Raw genomic sequence first — 19,447 nt, 5'->3', positions numbered from 1 at the left:
CTGTTCAGGATGTTAAAGTGTTACTAAACCCACAATAGTAGAATCAGTCTGTATATGCAGTAAAGAATGCTCGTTATACACACTGTGGAATCTAGGGGGTTAATCCTCTGCAGTGTGCAATAAGGCTGAATACTCTGAAGAAACTATTTAAAAAAAAGGCAAAAAAGAAATATGTAAAAAAAATATATAAAAATTCAATTTAAAAAATGTACTTATTTATTTATTTTATAACATACTGTCACCAGTCAGTATCCGTGATCACTGCCACACCAGTCATATGATGACACTGTACTGCACTGGTGATAGTATGTAAAAAAAATATATATATAAAAAAGCAGTCACAAGACTGCTCTAACTGCTGATGAGAAAATGTATTTAGCAATTTTATATTTACTGAAATAATTCCATTGCCATGTTCTGTGTACTGTGGGAGACCAGATATAGTGAATTCAGGGTCCTGGGTTTAGTAACACTTTAACTTAGTTAAGTTTGACTTGTGTCAGTTGAATATACATACAATAAGAAAAGCAACTTATGGTTGATGTAAAATGGAGGTTAGCTAGAAAATGTCTGCATTTCAGTATAAGCAAAGGCAATTTTCTCTTCATGGGCATTTCCAAAACATAAGTAGCAGGGTTTCATCTGCTCTCCTGCATCTCCAACAAGACTTTGTTATCTGGAATCACATCAGAGGACATTTATTAACCACTTGCAGTACATGTACTGCTAGCAGGCAGCACAGCCACTTAAAGCGTGGTTTGTTGTCTGTAGCATGCGCACTAGAGAGTCCTCTGGGGTGCGCAGCGGGACCCCATGACCACTGTGTCCAGTGCACACAGTGCATCATGGCGCTCGATATCCAGTTGCTGTGAGAGGCTGGGGTATGATGTAATCACTATGATTGGTCATAGCGAACACATGATTGCAGTGTTAACAAAACAGTCATGAATGGTTTCCATTCATGACTGTTTGCTCAGTGCTATGAAGCTGTGATTGGCCCATAGCTATCACATGGTACCTGACACCCTGTACCATGTGATTGCTGAAGTCAATCACATCATGTCAACAGAAAACGTGCAGTCATGACTAGAAAGCTATTCATTCATGACAGTTAACTATTACTTATAACAGTGAACATGATTGTTATAAGCAGTAACAGTGTTAAAAAAAAATCCCTTATACCCCCTTCCCCCCAAGTAGTAAAGTGTCACTATGGCAACAATGACCTACTCTGAAGAAAGTATCAACAAAAAAATAAAAAAATAAATATGTAAAAAGAAAATAAAAAAATTCAATTTAAAACATAATTATTTATTTATTTATTTATTTTTTAACATACTGTCACCAGTCAGGATCCTTGATCACTGCCACACCAGTCATATGATGACACTGTACTGCACTGGTGACAGTATGTAAAAAAATATATATTTAAAAAAAAAAACAAAATTTAATCTCTTCACTTTCCAAAACAATTGTGACAATTCTTTTTTTTTAAAAAACTCACCATGCTTATTACTAAATACCTTGGACTGTCTACTTTCCAAAAAGGGGTCATTTGGGGAATATTTGTACTGGCCTGACATTTTAAGGGCGTCAGGAAAAGAGATAGGCCCTCAGTACATTAGGATTGATCAATTTTCAAATATATGTACCGTAGTTTTTGTAGACTCCACACAGACTAAATAAAACTTCCACAAACTTCCACACAGACTAAATAAAATACACAGATTTGGGTTAGTTTTTACCAAAGAAATAGTAAATAGTAAAATACATTATAAATAAATTATTGCACAGGTTTGCGACAGATTTTTCACTGTAGATGAGATTTTAAAGTGGTTGTAAAGGCTCAAAGTTTTTTACCTCCATGCAAATAAATAAATGGTAAAAAATAATAAAGATATAAAATAACAAAATATAAAACTGACACCAGTGGCGGAACTGCAAGGGCCACAAAGGTTGCACTTGCAACTGGGTAATGGCGTTCTGCCAGTGGGCTCAGAAGGAAGGGCCCTCGGCCAGGGGTCAGGGGCCCCTTCATGGTTTCTTGCACCGGGGCCCTGAAGGTTCTAGTTATGCCACAGGGAATACTATAAATACTAGCACATACAGTAATCGTACTCCCTACTGTATCTGTATGAGTGTAGTACGGTCATTAGATTGTAAACGGTTTTGGGGTAGAGACTGATAGGAATGGTTCTTTGTAGAGTCAAGTGGAATATATCAGTATAATGAATAAATGCATTTGTTTGTTTTGTCTTCTCTCTCTTCTTCAGGTTTTATCGAAGCACTGTTGAACAAAGAGCCCACTGACATCCTAAAAGGTTTTACTGTTTAAGCTATATGTATTTAGAGAAAACTTTCTTCTTTCTTGTGTATGTGCATTAACACCTCAGTGACTAGTGACTTGTTTCACAGTGTTTGCATGAACCCCCTAAGTTACCAGTCTGGAGAAAATGTACATTTTTGGCTCAATGTACAGTCTTTGCAGTACTTACATACAGTACATATCCCTTGATGACTAGTCTTCAGAATATGGGTGACAACATTTCAATGAACAACCTCCATGGTTTGTGCACGAACCCTAGCTAGTGGCTAGCTTGTAGGCAGGTGCAGATTTTTCTCTACAGAAAAAGATGGAAACAGGAGCGCACTGGCCTAGCGTATTATCCCAGATAACAATTTATTGAATACTACCGTAGTTAAAATGTACAGAACACCGTATTTATCTAGGTCAAATATTGACCTTCAAAACACAAACTGTGCTATGAAAAGTATAAGTGCCAATAAAATAAACTACACAATCTGCTGCCACATTCCATTACATAAAATAAACAAATCATATTCTGTGATTCCAAAATATTAGTGCGGCGCTCTGTAAATAATTGAGTGATATACCGCAAAAAAAGTCCATAAATTAAAATCCTTTTGTAATCACCATGTGGATGTGGAAATATTGATTTAATCCACATGGTGATTACAAAAGGACTTTAATTTATTGATTTTTTTTGTTGTTTATCACTCAATTATTTACAGAGCGCCACATTAATATTTTGGAATCACAGAATATGATTTGTTTATAATAGTTAAAATGTACTCACAAACAAAAGGGGACAAATTGCATATCATATGACAGTCATTTGATACCTGCTCCTTATGGCACCAAGGGTCCCGACGTGAAAGAAGTGCCATCCAAGGGGCAACGAAAGGCTAATGTGTTTCGAAGGAAACCCTCTTCCTCAGAGCCAAGGCTCTGAGGAAGAGGGTTTCCCTCGAAATGTCTTAGCCTTTCTTTGGCCCTTTCACGTCGGGACCATTGGTGCCATATGGAGCATGTATCAAATGACTGTCATATGTTATGCGATTTGTCACCTTTTGTTTGTGAATACATTTTAACTATTATTCAATAAATTGTTATCTGGGATAATGCTCTAGGCCAGTATGCTCTTATTTCCATCTTCTTTCTGGAGTTATATTTGACTTCCCCTGTTGTACATGGGAGCAGCAAGGCTTGGCCTATCCGCTTATTATTTCGCAAACCTTTGGGTTCCACCTCACTTCTCTTTCTTCAGCCCTCTACACCCATGTGCAGGAGCTTTTGGCATATTTGACATGCAGATTTTTCTCTGTCCAGTAGGAGGCACTGTGCCATTAAACAGATAGAGTGGAATTTGTTAGGGGACACTTTCCCCTCATTGACATGGTGTCACAGGGGGAACAGATGTCTGATTGGACACTGCAACCTCAGGTGACCTTTGGTGGCCATCTTGGGTGAGGAAATTTTTAAATAAGTGCCCCATGTCATTTTGGCCTGCTTCTGGCAAGTGTGTGGTAGGGAAAGGAACCTGCTTGTGACAGAAGTAATTAACATAGGGTCAGTTGCCTGGCAAGGAGGAATAGCTCAGGGAAGGCTCCTTCTTCACTATACACATACTCCGGTGAGATCTGCAGAGACATGGAGTCGCATAGACTGCAGGAACATTCTCTGTCTATGCCTAGAAGGGACATTACCCCTGATAAGGGAAGTCTTCCTCCTGGGAATATTGAAAATTTTTATATTCTCTAGATTGTTGCTATAAGTGCTGAAGAGAAGGTTATCTGTGCTGCAAACCAACTGTGCAAGAGCTATATAAAACACATTAGTGCACTATATATTGTGTGACAGAATTTACTCCCAGTACAAGGTATTTAACCTGCCTACAAGTCTCTTCAGATTGTGCAATAACTACTCAGTGACCAATCTCCACAGAAAGAGTATTAAAGGAGAGATACCGACTCTCTAACTGTCCCTCGCTGGCTCAGGCATCTTCTCCTGTATGCCTCTTCATTGACCAGCGTGGGATGACATCACTCCTGAGCATGCACAGGTGCTAATCATCCCAGCACACAGAATCAGGCTGACTGCTGTAAGCCGAGCTACAAATGCACAGATGAGCTTACATTCCGGGGATCGCTGTGAGCAGACATTGTATGTCTCTTCTGCAATAAAAGCAGGCCTGCTCACAGCGAGTTAAAGTGAAACCATAGTTCCGCTTCAATGCCTCAGTGATACATTTTTTCTAAACCCCAGTTTTTAAGCGTTATATTTTGTAATGTACCAATAGTTTTTAACTTTTGTACTGAGAAAAGGTACAGTTCTGTTCTTTGTAAGTCCTGCGCACTAGTGTGCAAACTTTTGCTACTATACAGTATATAGCAGGGTTTCTCAACCAGGGTTCTGTGGAACCCTAGGGTTCCTCCAGAGGTTGCTAGGGGTTCCTTGAGCAACGAGCAATTTCTGCCTCTCAGATAAGTTCCCACTGACACCATTGATCTTTTTAGCTATCTTTAAGGGGGTAATTATTTCCAGCAACCACAAGTATAAGGAGCATTCTTCCCACTGATCATCACATGAGTTGTAGATATAGTCATTTTAGCAGGGGTTCCCTAAGACCTGAAATTTATCTTAGGGGTTTTTCTGTCTCGAAAAGGTTGAGAAAGACTGGTATAAAGAGTCTTTGTAACAGTTTTGTGCATGACAAGTTATACAACTCAGGAAATGTTTTAAAAACATTGCTACTTGTTCACTGGGCTAATTGACATTACTACTTAATTTAGGAAAGTTCCATTTGCAGCAATCTACGCTTTTCCTTCCTGTTTCATTGTACCAAGCCACAAATTAACCACACAAGGATCGAAATTTCAAATGTATTTCTAGACAGTATAAATTGATTTTAGTTTATTTACAAGTTGAAGGTATAGGGCCACATTAAGTTCAATTATTACTACTGTTTTCCAGCAGCAGCCTTTTTCACCCAGGGTGCCCAGTCACCTTGGGGTGTCCTCAAGTTTCTTCAGGGGTGCCTTGGCAGACTGTCTCAAATTATATACAAGCCAGCAGATGGATGAAGCCTACCTTTTGGTTATACAAAGCCACAGGTTTTGGTTGTGCACCATTAGAGCTTTCTTGTCCTCGGAGTCTTAACAACCGATGATGTCATTAATTGATAAGAAGGACGTCAGGTGCCTGCACAACATTCTTATTTGCCCCTTTCCTTCCCCTCTCTGTCATCACTGGGGTCACATTAGCTGAGTGAGGGTTATATAGTATATATACTTGTCTCTACTTGTTGTTTTCAGCATACAATTCCATCTCAAGTTGCAGCCTTTTACACTGTCCTTCATTTTTAGTGGTATTTTTAATGGACTGTTCAAAATTCTTTGAATCCTGTACAGATGCATTGCAAGTTTGTGCTGACTCTGTTGACTGGGCTGGTAGAGTGCATGTGCTTTGCAGGACTCACCTTTGGATGGGCATCTCTGGTGTTTGTGCTGAAGAAGGAAAAATATTTTCAAGATCTATGCCCAGATGTTGCAAATCATACTACCAACTCTACTGACAGTGAGTATTGTATAATATTCATAGTTTGCATGCTAGAGGGAGCATTTTTAAGGTCTGATAAATACATTTCAAGCAAGTTCATATTAAGGTATATAAATGCATTTTGTTGAATTATTTTGATGTTTGTTAGTGTTTCATTTTTTCTTAATGTAAAGTACATTTAGGACACTTGCTTTGCACAGCATGCTAACCTTTATAATAAGAAAACCTGGAACAGCCTATATGCTTACTAAACTGAGTTGAGCACTGTGACAAAAGGTGTGTTAGATTTACCCAAAGTGGGCATAGCTCTATAGATGTGATTAAACCAGGATTCACATGGTAAAAAAAGAGCCAGGATTTTAAAAACATTATAACAAAAAAAAATATTTAATCTAAGAAATAAAGTAGTTTATAACTCATCAGTTCCCTCAGACTCTTACAAAAATGAAAAGAAGGATCATTGATCACTTAAAAACACACAACTTGCTGAATCCAAAGCAGCATGGTTTTACTGAGGGCAGATCATGTCAGACTAATCTGATTGGATTGTTTTACTATATTACCAATGTTTTGGACCAGGGTGGTGCTGTGGACATAGCATAACTTGATTTCAGCAAGGCAATTGATAAGAGTTCCACATAATGATCTAATACAAAAGTTGTACAAGCTACTAAAGGTTTGTTGGGTAAGGTATGTCTGTGTGCTGATGACACAAAGGTGTGTAATAGAGTTGATATCCCTAGAGGTCTTTGTAACATGGAACATGATTTGGCATTGCTGGAAGATTGGTCAAAAAAGTGGAAATTGCAGTTCAATGTTTTCAAATGTAAAATAATGCACCTAGGGAAAAAAAATCCCTTGAGAGAGTACAATATTGGGGGTATAGTGTTGGCCAGCACTTCAGCGGAAAAGGACTTGGGGGTACATATTTCAGATGATTGCTAAATGAGCAAACCGCGTGGCCAGGCAGTGCGGAAAGTGAATAGAATTCTAGGATGCATCACTAGCAGGGTCACCAGCAGAAGAAAGGAGGTCCTGGTTCCTCTATATAGATCTTGAGTTAGATCTTATTTAGAATACTGTTCTGGAGACCTCACTTATAATAAGATATTGATAAGATAGAACAAGTCCAGAGACAGGTAACAAACATGGTGAAAGGTCTGGGGGATAAAACATATTAAGAGCGACTTCAGGAACTTAACATGTACAGTCTGGAGGAAAGAAGGGAAAGGGGAGATATGGTTGAAACCTTTCAATACATCAAGGGGGTGAATAAGATTCTGGAGGGCAGTATTTTCAACACAAAATCAAAATCAAGAACACGAGGACATGACCTTAAACTAACTGGAGGAAAGTTCAAAACTAATCTTAGAAAGTACTAACAGGGTAGTTGATGCTTGGAATAAACATCCAGCAGAGGTAGTGAGCCAGCATAGATCTATATTGAGACAAAAAAGTTAACAAAAAAGTAAAAACCCCAAACCCCCCACCCCCCTAAAAAAAAATAAAAAATAAACACAACAAACAAAACCCCACCCCACAAAACAAAAATCACAAAAAAAAAAAAAAAAAAAACAGGCAGACTTGATGGACCACTCGGTCTTTTTCTGCTGTCACTTTTCTACTTTTTGAAGAGAGACTGGCCTATTTTCTTCACCAGGTTTCCCTGAAACCCCAAGGTTTCCCAATCCTTATTCTGGGTGATAATATCACCCTTCCATCACCTTGCCTGCCATTTAGCTCAGACTTATTCTCATGCCCCCTTCCCCTATTTCCATTTGAACTCGTTGGGTCAAACACTTTTCCCTAGGGGAAAGTAGGTTCCGGAGATGGCATCTGAAGTTTTTCAGCTCTGTGCTTCACCCAGGGGCGGACTGACAACTCATGGGGCCCCCGGGCAATAGGGGATCATGGGGCCCCTGTGTCCTTGCCCAAACTCAAAAAAGCCTATGAAAAAGGTACCAAGGGTATCTCATGGGGCCCCCTACTGACCCCGGGCCCTCGGGCAGTGCCCGAGTTTCCAAATGTTCAGTCTGCCCCTGGCTTAACCTTAACCTGTTTGCAGCCAGGCCCTGCTTTCCTCTGATAACAATGTTTGGCTTTTTTTTATGTCTCACAGCTTTCAGAGTTTATAATGGTTTTATTACATGGCAGTGTGTTACAATGCATGACAACATATTGCCCAGAGCTGAATTAAGGTAATTTTTTAAAAAGTTTAAAATAATAATGTTGTATAACAATAAAAATGTGTTATAACACAATGTGTTATAACAATGCACTGCAGCTCATGTGCACACCAGTGTGTCCATTATGTGCACTCTAATGCATGCCCACTGGTGTGAATTGGGTGAATGGGCTCTTAGTGTGTTGGCACATGTATTGTGGATTACCGTAATGTGCGTAGTGCACATTAAAGTAAAAAAACAAAACCGGTAACTTCCTTTCCACACACATATACAAATTACACACACACGCTTAACATATACAGTACATGAGTACTGTATATGTTAAGTGTGTGTGTGTGTAATTTGTATATGTGTGTGGAAGGAGAATTATCTGTTTTGTTTTTTTATTTAAATTTTTTTTTTTTTACCAGTACTGGGGGCTTGTTAGGAAATATCAGGAGTGAAAATAGACCCCTGATATTTCTCTTTTAAGATGGAGAAAGTTGCTTTTCTGCAGCCATAGCACTCATTGATGAACAGCGTGTGCTCTGTATAGAACACATCCTGTTTATTCACAAATTGAAGGGACAGTAAACACTGTTCACTTCCACTTCAGTTATGAACGCACTCAGCAGTGATCATGGCGGATTGCTCACTGTGTTCATTCATGAAAGTGAAGGGGTCAGTAAAAAAAAATATTAGAGACATGTTACCGACTTCCCCCTACTCTCCATCCCGTAAATGCAATGCTCTGATCCTCCTTACTGCTGTGCACTGCCTGCCTATCACTTGATCCTCTCTGCTCTGTGTGGCCACCATCTGCTCAGCTTTATGTTCCCTCTAAAAGCTGTTGTCCCTGCTGGTACAGGCATGGAGAAAACAGTGGGGCTCAAAATGCAGTGGTAACAACAGTGTCAGCTTGGGGGAGTTGGGGGTCACATTTGAATAAATAGCTAGTGTTTTGTTAAAGGCTGATCATAACAAGTTGTTGGGTCATCTGTGAGGGTACCTTTCGCACAGAGCACGCTTGTAGAAAGGGTCGGTGGGTGCTACTTCCTCTATGTTCTCCTACTCATTGGTCACCAATGGTTCACATAAGAGGCCTACTCTGGGATGGGTTCTTTGGGACTATGCTGGACTACTCATCAATACCCTGGAACAAGGCAGGTGGTCTCTTTCAAGGATAACTAAAGCTTAAGGTGGACCTCCAACTCAAATGGTCAAACAGCCATACACCATGTACGCTTAAACAGATGGCTGAATCTAGTTAACTCTCTTGAGCCCCATGTCAATGTACACCACTGTCAGTTATTACATTTAAAAACTACATGCTGAGCCTATGCCCACTCCCCCTGTCCAGTGTATCTCTGCTACCTACACTCACTTAACTCTCCTTTTTCCATACCTAGTGCCCAAGCAGGGAGCTCTGAGCACTGATTTGCTCCCATTGCTATGGGAGATGGACCACCAGGAGAAATAATGCCGACAAACTCCCTCGCTGCAGGAGGATGTCCTACCTTTCATAGGTACACGCTTCACAACAGGCTGCTTGCTAGACCTCCGTTACTCTTGGTAACCACTTGCTGTCTTCATGCCCCAATATCCTTACTGACCCAGACTGGAAACCACATGTGTGCCAGTTACTTCCAAACACCCCTTTCAAATAATGTCAGATCAGGCTTAGGAAAAGTTCTCAAAACTTTATTGTAGGATCTTCATTACAGCAGTTTAACAAAGGGGTCAATTCAATAAAGGTTACCGCATGCCATATCAAGGTCACATGACCCATTTTTCAGAAATTATGTGATGATGATGACATAATAAAAGACTCAATTCATCAAAGTAAAATATTGAATGTGAGGTAAATACCACACATTGGTTAAAAATATAAGGTAAATACTGCAAAAAAAAGAGATAAATCATTAAAATTAATTCACTGAAGAACACACACATATTGTATTTATCACTTGCTAGTACGCAGTTGGTATTTCAACAATGTACAAAATAACAATGAGGGGAACTCTGCACTAGCCAGTAAGTTAAAAGTATGAAAATGAAAGCACACTAGAGTGTTTTCACAGTTTCATAATTTCTGTGTGAATTTATGGTGCAGTGTAGCATGTAAAAAAAAACAACCGCCAAAATAACACTAAATTTAAGTGATAAATATTGCAAAGTATAAATATTTAACTCATTCGATAAATGGCACGTTTTTTTGAGAATAGACTTTTTATGAGATAAATACCACATAAGTTATTTTAACTCAAAAATTCATACCTGCACAGGCAAGAGTCCAAAGTGGCAGTATCCAGATCACTGGTGTCTTCAGGGAGGACTACAGGTTCCAGCAGTCGGGGAGGCCCACATAGCAAGCTGAAATTCACATGCGGAGCCACGGGTTGGCTCCGCCCCTCTCTCTCCTCATTGACTGACTGGCTGTGATTGACAGCCCCCCAGCTCTGCGACAGCTGGGGGCCTACAAGTGAAAGTTTCTAAGATACCAGGAGATTTCACCTAAGGATCCAGTCCTTACAGCCTCACTGGAAGGGACTTGGAGGAAGCTGAATGGGCACAGCTGCTCCCCTGGCTCCTCATGAGAGCACTACCTTACTAGTAGATCCTTGTGACTGTGTTCTATTAGGATAGCTTGGTCAGGTAGTTCCTTTCCTGAGGGGTTCACACCTCTGGATTTCCCTAGTCTCTCACAGGAAGACTGTACTCTGAATTTGGTCCAAGTAGGTACTCTCCTGAGGGATTCATACCTCTGGCCTTCCCTAGTCTCTTGTGAGAGACCTGTCCTCTGAACTTGGGTCAAGTAGTTCTTCTCCTAAAGGGTTCATACATCTGACCTTCTCTGATCTCTCCTGAGGATTGTACTCTGAACTGAAGTTTGCAACATAGAGAAGTGAGTCCTCCTGTTAGTGTTTCTGGAGTATCCCATAGTACCCTGCACCCACTCCAAGTTATTTAATATTAAAATCTTGAAAAGACACCCTGTACACTGATTTCTGTGTTAGAGTGCCTGAGCTGTGCTGCATGTGTGCTGGCAGCCTCTGCACTAATGGGGGAGAACTCTGGTCATCATCATTATCTGTGCTGTTGCCATCAGGAGGAGTGTAGTGACAGTGCTTTTGATCATCATCAACCAATGGCCCTTTCAAGGGTACCACTACATTTTTTTTTTTAATAGGACTCCTGCCACTAAAATGCCACAAACACTAGGCCTTCTACATGACTGTAGCCCATTCAACTCTGCCTTCCATAATGTTCCCAGTCTACTTATGATAGCCACTTCATCTAGGTAAGCTGAAGCATATTTCTGTTGTGGCTAAAGAATCTCTTCTTTAGCCTGTTGAAAGGTTTTTGAGGCCCTTTGCATGCCAAATGGAATTCAGACATATGGGAATAAATCTTCTGGAGTGGAAAAAGCAGTTGTCTTTGGTGTTATCCACGAGGATATTTGTAATATCCCACAGTTAGGTGTCAGACAGGTATGACCTGGGTTGGACTTAGCCTCTCTATTAATTAGTCTACATGCAGCATGTGTAGCACCCTCTAGTGTGATACTAGAATAGTGTAGTGTATGGTAGGTAAAATTATTGCGTATGACTCTGAGATTGAGGTCGGGTTATTGCACGTCAGCTGGATGACTCAACAGGTTGTGGCTCTATCGCTGCCTCCTAACTCTGGACGACCAAGAAGTCGGTAAGCAGGAAGGGGTGGAGACCTAATTTTCATGTTCATGAGAGTCTGGCCAATCCCTGGTTTGAAGGCCTTGGTAGAGTGGTGGACTGGCCCATAAATATGGGAGAGTTAGGCTGACAGAGGAGTTGGTGGAAGCTGGAGTGCTGAGGAGACTGTCTGTGCTTAGGAGGGGTCACCTAGGTATGGGAGGGCTGGCCTCTAGGCTGGGCTCCGGCTGGCTTGGGAGGATACATTCAGCGGTGAGCTGTGAATGGGATCAAGACCTGGAGTAGCAGGGAGAAAAGAGGACAGTGTGAGTACAGTAGCATACTCTGGAATCTACAAGGGGAAAGACTGTCACACGTAGCAAGCTTTCTAAGGACAGCGCTGGGCTCAATTCTTTATTCTTGTCCCGGGAGAGCTTCCAAGAAGCCAGGAGGGCTGGTAGTGTTTGCAGGCTGTGGAGCTGGGAGCAGCTCTACAGGAGGAGAGAAGACATCTCTACATGTAGCTGCATAAAGTAAAGCTGATTTTTTGAGGGGCTGCTAGTTCCTCGTCCATACACTGTGTGCACAATTATTAGGCAAGTTGTATTTTTGGGGATTAAATTCATTATTGAACAATTACATTGCTCTCGGTCAATCCAAAATGTTAAAACTTCAAACCTGAATTTTTAAGAAAGTAAACAGTGAAGTTTTGGCTTTCTTAGGAGAATATCTATGTGTGCACAAATATTAGACAATGATTAGTGTGCAGACTTATGCAACTAAATGACAAATTAAAATGTTCCCATCTCAACATCTCAAAATTTACAAATAAACATTTTTGACATTTCAGAGAACAAAAAAAAAACAGTGACCAATATAGCCACCCTTCTTTTCAATAACAGTCATGAGCCTTCCATTCATGAGGGCTGTCAGTTTCTTGATCTGTTGACGATCAACTTTTTGTGCAGTAGCAACCACAGCCTCCCAGGCACTATTCAGAGAGGTGTACTGTTTTCCTTCACCATAAAACTCCTATTTAAGAAGGACCCATGAGTTCTCAATAGGGTTTAGGTAAGGTGAGAAAAGGGGCCATGTCATTATTCTTTCATCTTTAAGGCCTTTACTGGCTAGCCACGCAGTGGAGTACTTCGATGCATGCGACAGAGCATTGTCCTGCATAAATATCATGGTCTTCTTGAAAGAGGCAGGCTTTTTCCTGTACCACTGCTTAAAGAAAGTGTCTTCTGAAAACTGGCTATAGGTTTGGGAGTTCATTTTTAGTCCATCTTCAACCCAAAAAGGTCCAACTAGCAAATCTTTAATAATACCAGCCCATACCAGTACCCCACCTCCACGTTGCTGGTGTCTGAGTCAAAATTGAGCTCTGTGCTAGTTACTGATCCAGCCACAGGCCCATTCATCTGGTCCGTCAAGAGTCACTCTCCTCATCAGTCTATAAAATCTTTTAAAAATCTTCAGATATTTCTTGGCCCAGTCTTGACATTTCAACTTGTGACTTTCAGCTGACGTTTCAACTTGTTCAGGTTTCAGCCTTCTTTACCTTGGCCATGATACCGAACGCTTTGTACTTCCGGGCACTCCAGATAAGTTGCAGTTCTGGAATATGACAGCACTGGAGGATAATGGGTTCCTGATAGCTTCATGTTTGGTTCTTATCAAATCCTTGGCAGTTAATTTGCGTCTTTTTTTCTCAATATGTTTCTTGCAACCCTGTTGACTATTTGCAATAAGACTTTGATGGTTCTGGGTTCACGCCCCAATATCTTAGTAATTTCAAGAGTACTGCATCCCTCTGAAAGACTTGTCAGTTAAATCTTTTTTAGCCCATTTTATCTGAGGAATAGAAGCTGCCTAATAATTATGCACACCTTCATATAGGGTGTTGATCTACTTAGGCCATACCCTCCTTCATCACACAAATTCACATCACCTGTAATGCTTATATCCAATAAGCATTCACGTTTATACAGCCTGGAGTTGAACAATATGCATAAAAATGATGATTTGGCCAAAATACTCTGTCACGTACCTGATTGGAGACTGAAATGACGAGGTCGGCCTCACTTGTGTCAATGGCCCTGACCCCACTGGAAGTGGAACAGAGGGTGTCTAGGGACCAGGAGGACAAGAGCGCCAGCAGATGTTGTTTTCAGCTCTTGCAGTTGGAGACTTTGGAAGACTGATGAACCTCTGATTCAGGCACATTAGTAATATGCAGAGCTGGTATGGTAGATCGCCAGGTGTGCACCTGAGCAAGGCAGGAAGCAGGGATGGGAGACAGGAGCAATGTCAAAGGAATAGCCAGGGTCATCAACGGGTGGACAGCGAGGTACCAAATCATAAGCAAGCCAAAGTCAGGACCAGAGCCGAAGTCAGGAACCAGTATCAAACAGGAGAGTAATCAGAGTCAGGTCAGGAACAAGCCGGGTCAGCAACAAGGAAATCACACAGGAACGAGCAGGAAACGGGGAACAGCTGAAAACCTGTCAGCACTCAGCACAGGCAGAAGCACCTTTTAAATAGTCCGTGTGGCGCCAATCTTCACCGTGCATGATCGTGCATTTCTGTGCACATGCGCATGTCTATTCACCAGCCGTCTCATGGGAATTCCCTTACATACACACTTGCCTAATACTTGTGCATGCTGTGTAAAGGGCACCTGCTACTGATCCACAATGACTGACGTCTTTCAGGAAAAGAACAGTCCAGGATCTGCCTTTGTACATAGGAATGACATGCTCCCCTTCATTTGATTCAAGCTAAATTGAGCATCCAATCCCTATTTCCTTATCCAAGTTGATTTCCCCTAATAAAACAACAAAACCAAGCCCATGGACTGGACAATGTCTTTGGATGCAAATCTGTGAGAAATACCTGTTGCCTGGCCACATCCACGCACACAGAGAGAGGCTTAGGGATACCCACTACCCAGCGGCCCTCACAAGGGTAGCACTACACATGGGATATGCTAACTATTTGCCACCTTGTTCAGTTTCCTAAAATCCTTGCAGAAGTGGATCGAGTTTGGGAAAAAAGCACTATCGGGTTAACCCACTCAAATTTAGACTTATCTATGATCCCAAGATGTAGCATTTTCTGCATCTTCTATAGTTTATCTCTGAGCTTATAGAATTTAATAAGGCTTTAGTCAGACACAAGCCTGGGGTATAAAGTTTAGCCACTGAAAGCATCCCAGGAGATGTGAGAAGACCTCCTGATTTCCCTGTAGGAACTTTTTCCCTTCTTGCTATTGGCTTTAAATAAGTTGTCAATCGCTTTAACTTCTGATACCAAAGAAGTAGTTGCCAGCAGAAAGCTAGCTAGAACTACAGATTATCGCTATCCTTCCAGGGTTTGATTGGATTTACATGGAAAATCTATTCTGGCTTTTGTCTACCATGCTGGAGCACTTTATAATTTACTTTCCTGACTTCGAGAATCTCAAACAATTCTTGCCTTTTACCCAGAAATCTACTTTCCACAGTTGGTACCAACAACAAGACACTGTCTTCCTTCTGTAAGAACTTGGAGCTACAAGTTGTTCAAACATCTCCCTGTTAATTTTAGCCACATGTGCAAGCAGTATTTGATTTTTTTTAAAATTAAACATACAGTATATGTGTTGTGCTGCTGAGAATACACATATAAACTATTACTAATAACAATAATTTATATTAATTATTCATGCCACTATAAAGGACAGTGAACTGTGAATATAACACACAGTGAATAACTATTCCATGTACTGTATGCAAACTATCCACCTTAAAAATATACAATAATTAATCATGCCACATAATGTAATCATACATAGTCAAGTCCCAAAAGAAAAATGTACATGAATCTCCATGATCAAAACATATTGAACAAACGCGTGCAGCGAATGTGATACTAGGACTCCAGTGCAGCACTCAGCATATAATTGTGGTCACCTCAGTGTAAATATGTGCCTGGGATTGAACTTGGGTGCTTCTGTGCTTGGGCTGCTGCTCTGTTAGTGGGAAACTTGAGTCTTGCAGTATACACCTTGCCTAGTACCTCTGCTCTTAGTACTCTCTAACCTCACCTGTCTCCCAGCTGCAATCAATCCACAATCAGATCAGCTTATATTGCAGGTCTTCAAATGGACTGTGTCTGTTTGTTGGATTTGTTTCCCTGGGTGTGTGCTATATGGCTTTGCTACTGGACTTTGACCTCTGCCTGATTCCTGGATTACTCTCTTTGCCTGACGATTCTACATTACTCTGCCAGTCTGTGTATGACCCTGCCTGCCTCCAACCACTCTTCTGGATTATGGCTTTGTACCTTGTTGTTAAGATTTGTTACTGACTCAGCCTGCCTGACTATGCTAACGCATCAACCCCCAGCCAAAGCTCCACTCTGGGCTAAAACGTTTACAGGTACCTTACAGTGGGGAGGTGCAGCGCAAATAATAACAGAGTCTGGTTGCAGATAGCCTGAAACTTTTATTGTAGAATATGCTCAACAACCCTAGTGGAAGAGCGTTACTTGTTGTAAAACTCACAGTTACAGAGATACAGTGGGTAAAGTGCGTAAAGATGCACTGACAGTCTATGTCTTCAGAGAGTGGAATGCTGCCAGCCCATTCTGGTCCCAAAGGGGTGGCGTTTGTAGCAGGATTGCAAGTCCCTAGCCTCTCCCTACTCATCAGAATCCATTTCCTGCGCTAATACTTTCCCTCACAGATGGGTGCTTTAATCCTACTCACTATGCAAAAGTATGCCAAAACCTGGGAGCAGGGACTTCTAAAGCCTCTGCTGACCCAAGATGGTGGGCCAGGGTCAACTGGAGGCAGTGTAGCCAACTGGAACACTGCCTTTTAGGGTTTCTCTTGACTTCCTCTCCAGGCTGTGGTACCGCTCGGGTCATGCACCACCTACACTGGAAAAAACGGACTGCACCTATCTACACTTGCCCCCTCTTTGACAGATGCTTTCCTCAGAATTTCAATACAGTAAGAACCACAACAGCAATAAAAGTGCAACAAGGGCAAAGTTAAAGCAGAAAAATAAAAACAAGTTTAAACAACATAGTCAGAATATCTTTCAGGAAGTTGCCTGTGATTAGACTGCAAAGGGTGATGATTCTCTTGGCTTTCAGCTGAGTCACTTGGCAAAGGTTCATTGTCAGTTATTGACTCTGGGGCCACAGGTGGCAAGGGGTCACACATGCCCTCTACTTTACCCTCACCTGGGCTAAAGGTTATATCCTCAGACATATAAGTACAGCCTGTTGTACTGGATGTGGTTTCTGGGTCTCTTGGACTCCCAGCACGAGAGCTGTCAGTTTCTAAGTCAGTGGAGGTCGGAGGCCTGAGCACAACAGTAGACAGAAACTATTCAACGAGGTCCTTGTGCATTGGTGGTAGATCTACCCCCCAATCATTCGCAGGCTTTTTGGAGCAGTCACCACTTAGCACACAGGGTCCCAGAGTGTTTTGATGGAGCCACCTCTTCACGGGGGCTCAGGACCTCGGATACCAGGTAGTAGACAGAGGTAGGTGGGAAAGGCTACCCTACTACCCGATACGGGGTACATTCTCACTTGGGCTCCAACTTACTTCCCCTGGTGCTTTTGGTATTTTTCATGAGCACCAGGTCCCCCAATTGCAACATTAGCTCTTCCAGGGCATAATTAGGTGCCATTTCCTGGTGTTTGTCCAGTTTGTCCCTTTGCATCCACTCACAATGCTCCTGCAGCCAAGAACTGGGTGTCCGGGGTGGAAGGTGTTCCGGGGTCCCTAACATGAGGTCCATGGGTATTCGGCCATATCACCCAAACATTAGAAAGAAGGGCGTGCGGCCGTTGGATGGTGTTATTGTAGGTCCCATGTGTTGATGCCATCTGTTCCGGTAGCTCAGTTCAATGGTTTGCAGCATCCCCAAAAGGGTGCCATTGAGCTGCTCTCAGGCTCCATTACCCTGAGAGTAATAGGGCATGGTGTGGGACTTCCATATGCCACTGAGGCAACATAGTTTTATCTTAATCATTGACTCAAAGGTCAGGCCCTGGTCCCAGAGAACCCGCTTTAGCAGTCATAGGGCTGAACAATGTGCTGAATGATGTGCTCCCAGAAAAGCCTGGCACTGGTGGTAGCTGTTTGATTCTTGGTTGGCACTACCACTGTGAATTTGGTAAAATGATCAATGGAAACCAGCATGTACTGCTAGCTGGAGGACATGCTGGAGGTTGTTAGAAAGTCCATGGTTACCAATTTGAAAGTCTCGGAGGTGGTGACAGTCTTGGGTGTTCTTTCAGGGGAATCCTCGAGTACTGTCCAACTCTCACACTCCTGGCACTCTTCGTTTACCCAGTCCGATAAATGGGGGCAGAAGAAATATCTCCAAACCAATGTCCGATTTGCCCTGAAGTGGCCACCTATTGCATGGAGCACGTGGAGGCTATCCCGCTGTCCAGTCAGGATGTGCATCTGGTGGTAGAGTACCTTGTTTCACTTCTCCAGCCAATACCACTGCCTCAGGATTGCTGACAATGGGGGACAACTTTTGGCACTCCCAGGAGGTAGGCCTGTATTGATGGGAAACATATCGCTGCATCTGCATCAGGTCCAGGTGTTTTTGCAGAAGCCTTTTGTAGAGTTCGGTGTCCATTGCCTATGAGCCAGGGGTTTGTTCCTCGATGGTGCGTCTGACATCTAGTATAGGCAGGACAGGGGTGACCTCTAAGTCCTAACGGTTAGAGTCCACATTCTCCCCAGGGCACTCTATCATGGATAGAGTGTCAGGGTGCCTGTTGAGCTTTTCTGGCTGGTAGTGGATCTTGAGTTTGAAACATGCCAGATATGCATCCCGCCTTTCCTCAAGCTCCCAAAACTTGGCCGTATTCAGGTAGGCCAGGGGCTTGTTGTTGGTGAAGACTTCTGTCATTGAGATATTCCACAAATATTTCGGTAATAGCCCAGACAAGGGCAAGCAACTCAAGTTTAAAAGTCTGCGACTGGCATAAGCAATCACCCTTTCTTGGCCATCCTAAATTTGAGCCAGGATGGCCCCCAGAACCTGGAGACTCCCATCCGTGTACATGCAGAAGGGCTTGGTGTACTCCACAGGGGCCAGCAACAGGGCAGAGGTCAGTTTCTGTTTTAAAGTCTCAAAAGCCTATTGCTAGAGATCATGCCACTGGGCCTGTATCGATGGTGAGGGTCCGCTCCTCTTCTGAGTGATGTGCCCGCTCAGTAGTTGAGTAGGTGGAGCAGCTATCTGGGTGGAATGGATGAATCGCAGATAGTACCTCACTAGCCCCAGGAAGGATCACAGGTTGGTAACAGTCTTTCGGGGGTGCCAGTCCTGAACAACTTGAACCTTGTCTGGGTCCGGGGACACTCCTCTTGCCTGTAGCTGCTAGCTAGATCCAGGGTGAAGAAGAACTTTGTCCGTGGGCCATTAATGGTTCATGTACTCAAGATTGCAGGTGGGGATCCCTGTGGGTACAAGCATTGAGCTTGTGATAGTCCACACAAAACAGATTGCCATCCTTCTTCCACACAAAGATGACAGGAGCAGCTCATGGACTGTGGCTTTCTTGGGTCACCCCACTCTGTAGTATATTGCGAAACAAATCCTTGACCTTCTAGCACAGTGCTGGAAGGTGTATCCCCTGTGTGGATAAGGTGGTCGATGGCTTCAGTGAGCCTATAGTCCTTTGGACTGGTGGCAAATACTATCAATTGCTTCTCCAGTAGCTGGTGG

At 42.4% G+C, this 19,447-nt stretch overlaps 1 protein-coding gene across 3 annotated transcripts in view; it reads left to right on the top strand.

The window, feature by feature from the left end:
* Nucleotides 1-19,447, top strand: part of SLC43A3 (solute carrier family 43 member 3) — a 416,880-nt gene that overhangs the window by 90,823 nt on the left and 306,610 nt on the right. For all 3 annotated transcript variants that reach the window (XM_089687586.1, XM_089687585.1, XM_089687587.1), the window contains exons 2-3: nucleotides 2,274-2,321; nucleotides 5,713-5,878. In XM_089687586.1, the coding sequence (XP_089543712.1) occupies nucleotides 5,713-5,878 (166 nt within the window). In that variant the 5' untranslated portion in view covers nucleotides 2,274-2,321. The remainder of the gene's footprint in view (nucleotides 1-2,273; nucleotides 2,322-5,712; nucleotides 5,879-19,447) is intronic.

This window comes from Staurois parvus, unplaced genomic scaffold, assembly GCF_062004578.1.
Source record: "Staurois parvus isolate SC_StPar_1 unplaced genomic scaffold, SC_StPar_1.0 ptg000430l, whole genome shotgun sequence".
In the NCBI taxonomy this organism is placed as follows: Eukaryota; Metazoa; Chordata; class Amphibia; order Anura; family Ranidae; genus Staurois; species Staurois parvus.
This window is presented reverse-complemented; position numbering and strand designations above follow the sequence as displayed.